The sequence below is a fragment of the Dermochelys coriacea genome, chromosome 1 (assembly GCF_009764565.3).
Source record: "Dermochelys coriacea isolate rDerCor1 chromosome 1, rDerCor1.pri.v4, whole genome shotgun sequence".
Classification (NCBI taxonomy): Eukaryota; Metazoa; Chordata; order Testudines; family Dermochelyidae; genus Dermochelys; species Dermochelys coriacea.
In genome coordinates, this window is record NC_050068.2 from 200,903,195 (window position 1) to 200,909,514 (window position 6,320).

Sequence of the window (6,320 nt, forward strand, 5' to 3'; positions counted from 1 at the left end):
GTACTGGTATTGCAATAAAAAAACTCATGGCTGCACAGACACTAAGTGGCTTGCTGCCTAGTGAGTTTGTTACAGAGCTGGGACTACAAGCATGGGGTGAGATTCTGACCCTATTAAAGCCAACAGAAGTTTTGTCATTGACTTCAGTGGAGTCAGTATTTCACCTCCAGTCTCACGGAGCGCCAGCCAGCACCTTAATCACCAGATTGTCCTTCCTTACTCAAATAGTAGCAAACTAACCTCCCCACTTCTACTTCTGAAAACAATCTTCAGTCACCATTTGTATTTTTCAACCAGTGCTATAATCGGCTGGAAACTTAATTAGTATTCCATTGCTGCATATTTTCCAAAATTAAGTTGCCCTAAAATGAAATGGCAGTTGCACAAGATCTTTAGCCATGTAACTGAAAATGCTTCCCATTTGTTTGGTTTAATTTTAATCGAAAAGAAGAAAAAGTTAGGGTTAAAAAATTTCCCAGTCTTACCAGGTCTGCTTGCAGGTTTCCTGTTTCTTTATTTTAAAATTACACAAATGAAAAACAAACAATTAAAATTATTTTAAAAAGTTGTGGCTGGGGCTCACATAGCAATTACATCATTTCCAAACCACCCTGTAATCACTTCTCTCTCATAACAAAGATCAAATGTATTACTTATCATAGCTGGCTAAATAACGTTTGAAATCACTATCATTTATACATCACTATAGGTCGGGGTGGGCAAACTTTTTGTCCCAAGGGCCACATCTGGGTATGGAAATTGTATGATGGACCATGAATGCTTATGAAATTGGGGGTTGGAGTGCGGGAGGGGGTGAGGGCTCTAGCTGGGGGTGCATGCTCTGGGATGGGGACAGAAAGGAGGAGTTCAGGGTGTGGGAGGGGGCTCCGGGTTGGGGTGCAGGGGTGGGAGGGCTCCTGTTGGGGGTGCGGGCTCTGGGATGGGGATGGGGATGAGGCGTTGGGGGTGCAGGAGGTTGCTTGGGGCTGGGATGGAGGGGTTCGGATGGCGGGAGGGGGATCAGGGCCAGAGCAGGGGGTTGGGGTGAGGGAGGAGGTCGGGGTGCAGGCTCTGGGTGGCACTTACTTCAAACAGCGGCATGTTCCCCTCCAGCTCCTACGTGGAGGCACAACCAGGCGGCTCTGCACACTGCCCTGTCCACAGGTGCCACCCCTGCAACTCCTATTGGCTGCAGTTCCCAGCCAATGGGAGCTGCGTACAGAGCCCCCTGGCTGCCCCTACGTGTTGGAGCCAGAGAGGGGATATGCCGCTGCTTCCGGGAGCCACGTGGAGCAGGGAAAATCCTTGATCCCACTCCCCAGCTGGAGCAATGGAGCGGGGAAAGCCCCGGACCCGTTCCCTGGTGGGAGCTCAAGGGTCAGTTTAAAACATCCGGATGCAGCCCCCAGGCTGTAGTTTGCCCACCTCTGCTATAGGTTTACATGGCGCTATGAAAACTAATAAAAACCTAACAGCTCCCTACCTATAGGTCCTTACACTCATGATTAGAAATAAGCAGAAATAATGCACAAGCAAAATTGCCATTGTCATGACTTAAGGTAAATATTGTTTAAGTGGAAAAAAACATATAATCAACTTCACACACTGTCTGAGTGAAATAAGCATGCTCAAAATGTATTGTTATAACATGATGGCTTGTGATCAATAAAAATACAAGTGTAAAGTGTTTTGTTTTTCTGGATTAGTTTTTTTTTCCCTTTTCCCTTTTATATCCCTCTAAACTAAGCTTTCACTGTGGCTTTTGTGAAAGACCCTGCTCAACTTTTGTAATGTTTTGTGACCTCATTCAGTTGTATTAGAGGCAGATGCTACATTGACTGGGGAGGCAGCCATGGTAAGATTTTGTAGGCAGAGTAGATTCAACTCTCACATTTTTTTTTTAAAGCTTTCAAGAGGAAAAAAAAATAGTAACCTAAAGTTTAAAATGATTAGAGTTATTCTTAGTCTAATTTTATTCCACAGAGATTGCTATGCTTCATGTGGGTAAAGAGGTGAAGGGAAATAATTGGTATTGTTGGGATCTGAGATAAAGAATTACCTGTATTGATTTTTTTTAAGGCAATCCTCCTTTAAAACATCACCCACACTTCTTGTGGAATATAAATAATGAATAGACTTCCTGGTCTAGAGATTTCAGACTTTTCTTTTTTTAATAACAAATTACATCATTTAATGAGTTGATAAAAGCAGGGGTATTGTTGAGAAATCTGGTCTGGTCTACTGTTTTCATGCTTCTACATTTGTTCCTTGTCTTGGGAGAGTCATGCAGTGAGGTAGAAGGCTTGTTTAGATAAGAGATGTGGTGCTCTCAAGGAATTTCTGATGTGACGGGATTAGAATCTGAAGGGAAGCTTTGCCTGATTTTCAACCGTTGTAGTTTGAAAATAGAGAATAATAGGGTTCATACTCGTTCTGTGTGGGCCTGAAAAAGGGAGCCAGGGGGAAAAAATCAAATGCAAAGAATAGGATGCAAAATGAAGTAATTGTGGGGAGGGGAAAGCACACAGAGAAAGAGAGAATGTGTGTGGTAGGGAGGTCAGAAAGAAGGGAAGAACAGAGAGACAGATTTTAACAGAAAAAGAAGTTGATTCAGTTGTTTGTTTTTCAAAGTTGTCTAGGGGATTTAGTCATACATCTTCTATTAAAATTAATAGAAGATCTATGGCTTAATCCCCCAGGCAACTAGATCACACTTTTGTACTGGCTTAATTTTTGGCATGCTTTTCCATTCCAGTACCTAGCATAAATTTCCCTTTTAGGGAGAAGAAAACTATTTTTAAAAACCCAAAACAAATAACTTAATGACTACTACCCCATTGATTACAAGCACTTGCAGCATAGCAGAGGATTGGAATAGAAACTGTTGTTTTTAAACACGTCATGTGCAGGATGATTTCCTCCCATAGCAGAGCTACATCTCTTCACTTTAAATAGTTACCAATATCTGTAAGATCTCTTCACTTATATTGAAAATCATGAACTGCAACATGTTCATTTTATCACATGGTGGTGATTATCAAATGATTTATGCCCTCAAAACCCTATTGTGAGTTTTGCAATAACTAGTTTTGGATCTAGAAAGGCCAAATGCAAAAGGGGAAAAAAAGGAATAAAGAAAGGTAAAATTGTAAAAACTCAGGAAATTCAAAAGTGAAGTTTCTAATCTTTCAAACAGCAATCTCTAAACATTGCAAATCCTAGATGCTTTATGGTATAGATTTATTATTTTTATTACAAGCAATGGTAGATTAAGCTACATATTTAACAAGTAAAGCAGGAGTATGGGACATGTTGTAACACAAATGAGTTAACATTTCTAGTAGAACCTTAGTTCTCAGCATTTTAACTGTATAAACCTAACGTTGGGCTACCATTTAGGGGTGAGTATTTACATGACTGGAATTTTTAAAATTGAAAAAGGGGGAGAAAATGAAAAAACATGAAATTAGTTGGCTTTACAGAATTTATAGTCCCAATCTGTGGAATTTACATGCTCCTCCAGTTTTGCCCATAGTGATAAAAACCATCCCATTTGCCATCAAAGCTGGCACTATCTGGACAATTAGTATGTTTGCAACAGCATATCAAATGTACAGTTTGGTGTTTGCCATAGGCATTTCTAAAAGATCACTGGTGGTTCAACCACCAGCAAAAATAAGAACCCTGCAATTGCTGCAAACCTGTTTTCTGTGAATATTCACTCACCTTTTTAACAAACTAACTTTTGTGTTCCCTTCTATGAACATTCATGTGACTGAATCTTGCTAGCACGAACGCTTACAGAAAACAAATTCCAAACTCAAGCATTCAAATACTTGTGGGAAAGACATTTTAATTTTGCTTTCCATGAACATCTGCACCAGAAACCTGACTGCAGCACCTGCACTCCTTCGATCTGAGAAGTGTAACAATACCAGGTGACTGAAATGATTAACTGCAGTAAGCAATGCAAGCTGAATTTTGGATTTTGAAAAACACAGCATTGCCAACTCAAGCATTCAAAAATCATGAGTCAAGCCCCAAAATATCATGGTTGTTTTAACAATCAATATTTTATGAAAATAATAAATGTTGGCATTTTTTTCTTTGCCATTTAGCTTTTAGCCTCCAAGTTACACTTGGGTCACATTTTCCAGCTTTTCTCTGCAACTGTGAGGGCTAGAAACTTATTTTAAATGAAGTTTAGGATTCTCTCATAATTCCATGCTTCCAGAACCTGGGGCTTTAAGAAAAACATCAACTATTGTGAGACTCATGATAAAAATGTGAGAGCAGGCAACACTGGAATGAATAAACAAAATTCACAAAATCAAAAAACCTCAACAAATTTTGAATAATAAATGCATGTTGAGAAAATCATGACTACATGATAGATTTTCCACAAACAAAAAAGAAGGTAAACTCAATAAACACATGATTCTTTCTGAATTATTTGCTTCACTCTAATGAGAACCTATGCATTTCCACTCACAGACTTCCTCAGTGTGATAAGCTAGTTCTGAATCTGGTGAGTTGCTCTATAGTTTGTAGTTATTTGTGCAGAGCATTGGAATTTTGATTTTAAGCATTTGTCTGTTTTTCTCTGTAGGCTAGTTTTAGATCTGCTCAATGTAATTACACAGTAATCTGCAGAACCCTGTAGTTACCTTATAGTTACAGTGTTATATTCCAGTTATAACTATATAATAAAAGGAAATTAACATGATATTTTCCTCTGTAACTAGAAATGCTACCATATTATACTCTCTCACTCATTCTCTCTCTACCCCTTTCACTCTCACACTCTTTTTTTGCCTTCATTCTTTTTTCTGTGGACCTTTCTTCCCCCATCACCTCTCCATTGGAAGAAATGTCTCCTTTCAAAGTCCCCGCTCCTCTCAGAATGACAGAGAGCGCCTCCGTTTCCTAATGGTATCCTTCCCATGAATAAAAGTGGACACGGAATGGCTGATGTGAGTGTTCAAGGTGTCAGAACTGCTCCCAGTGCTATGGCCCTTCACCCATGGACACAGGCACCGCAAGATGTTCCTGCGGATATAGCCATCAAAGCAGTAGTAGATGAAAGGGTTGGCACAACTGTTGGCAAATGCAAAGGGGCTGCTCACTTCCATGCCCGCCTGGGCAAGGACATAAGGAAGGCAGAAAGGTGGCTTCAGGTCCTGGAGCCCAGAGATGAGAGCCAAAAGCTTGAAAATGTTGTAGGGAATCCAGGAGAAAACAAAGGCAGCCACTACAATGAAGACAATATTGATAGATTTCCTCAGCTTTTTGTCACGTTTCCCAGATTTCTGGTAATGCATGCAGAGCTTCTTGGTGATGGAGCAGTAGAAGGTCAAGATGCTCAGCAAGGGGAAAAAGAAGGCCAGAATTAACATTACCAGTGACACAATCCGTTTAGCGGGTGTGAGCTCCACATCTATGCAGTAAGCCTGGCCATTATATTGCCTCAGTTCTCTGGACAGAAGGGTGGGAAGCCCCAGGAGGCAGGAGAGGAGCCAGACACAGATGCAAAGTCCATTAGTGTAGAACCTTGTTCTGACTTTCCTGGCTACACGGGGGTGCATGATGGCCAGGTACCGGTCAGCACTCATGCAAGTGAGGAGGAAGATACTGCAATACATGTTGACTGAGATGATGTACGAACTGCCCTTGCAGAGAAAGGAGCCTGAACTCCAGACCCCCAGCCAGATCTCCTTATGCACCCAGAATGGCAATGTGAGGAGGAAAACAAAGTCAGAGGCAGCTAAGTTGAGGATAAAGATGTCGATCATCCTGTGGACTCGAAATTTGAAGACCAGGGCTCCCATCAGGATGGAATTGCCAACGATTCCCACCAGGAACACAGTGGCATACAGAATAGGAAGGAAAATGCTCATATGTGGCATGTACAGAGCGTGGCAGTACTCTTCAGGACTCTCCGTGGAAAAGGAATATTCATAGCTATCGTTATAGATGAAAGTTTTCTCAGACATCTTAAAGAAAAATCTGATCAAACTGTCTCTGGACGAGCCGTCACCGCCCTTACTCTTATTATCAGAGACAGCAGAGTGCTGATCTTTTCTTCTTTTTTTCCTAAAGATCTTAAGAAACATCTTAAAACAAAAAACCACCACCCCCACCCCACTCCACCCTTTGATATTCACAATTCTGCATCTCTCTCAGCCAATCATATAAAGACAAGCAAAGGGACGGTCTGATAAGTCAAACCCACACAAGTCAGATGTTTTGTAGAAGTCGATTGGGTTCAGATGGGTATTTTTGGGTAACTGATTTTTCTCTTCATTTTGCATTCGACCATG

The 6,320-nt window shown here is 41.0% G+C and overlaps 1 protein-coding gene across 1 annotated transcript; it reads right to left on the bottom strand.

The window, feature by feature from the left end:
* Positions 1-2,146: 2,146 nt before the first annotated feature.
* Positions 2,147-6,114, bottom strand: GPR15 (G protein-coupled receptor 15). The gene is made up of 2 exons (XM_038387144.2): positions 4,855-6,114; positions 2,147-2,443 (listed from the first exon to the last, which is right to left on the bottom strand). Exon 1 carries the CDS (start codon positions 6,111-6,113, stop codon positions 4,899-4,901), a length of 1,215 nt encoding a protein of 404 aa, XP_038243072.2. The 5' UTR covers position 6,114; the 3' UTR covers positions 2,147-2,443; positions 4,855-4,898.
* Between the last annotated feature and the right edge of the window lie 206 nt (positions 6,115-6,320).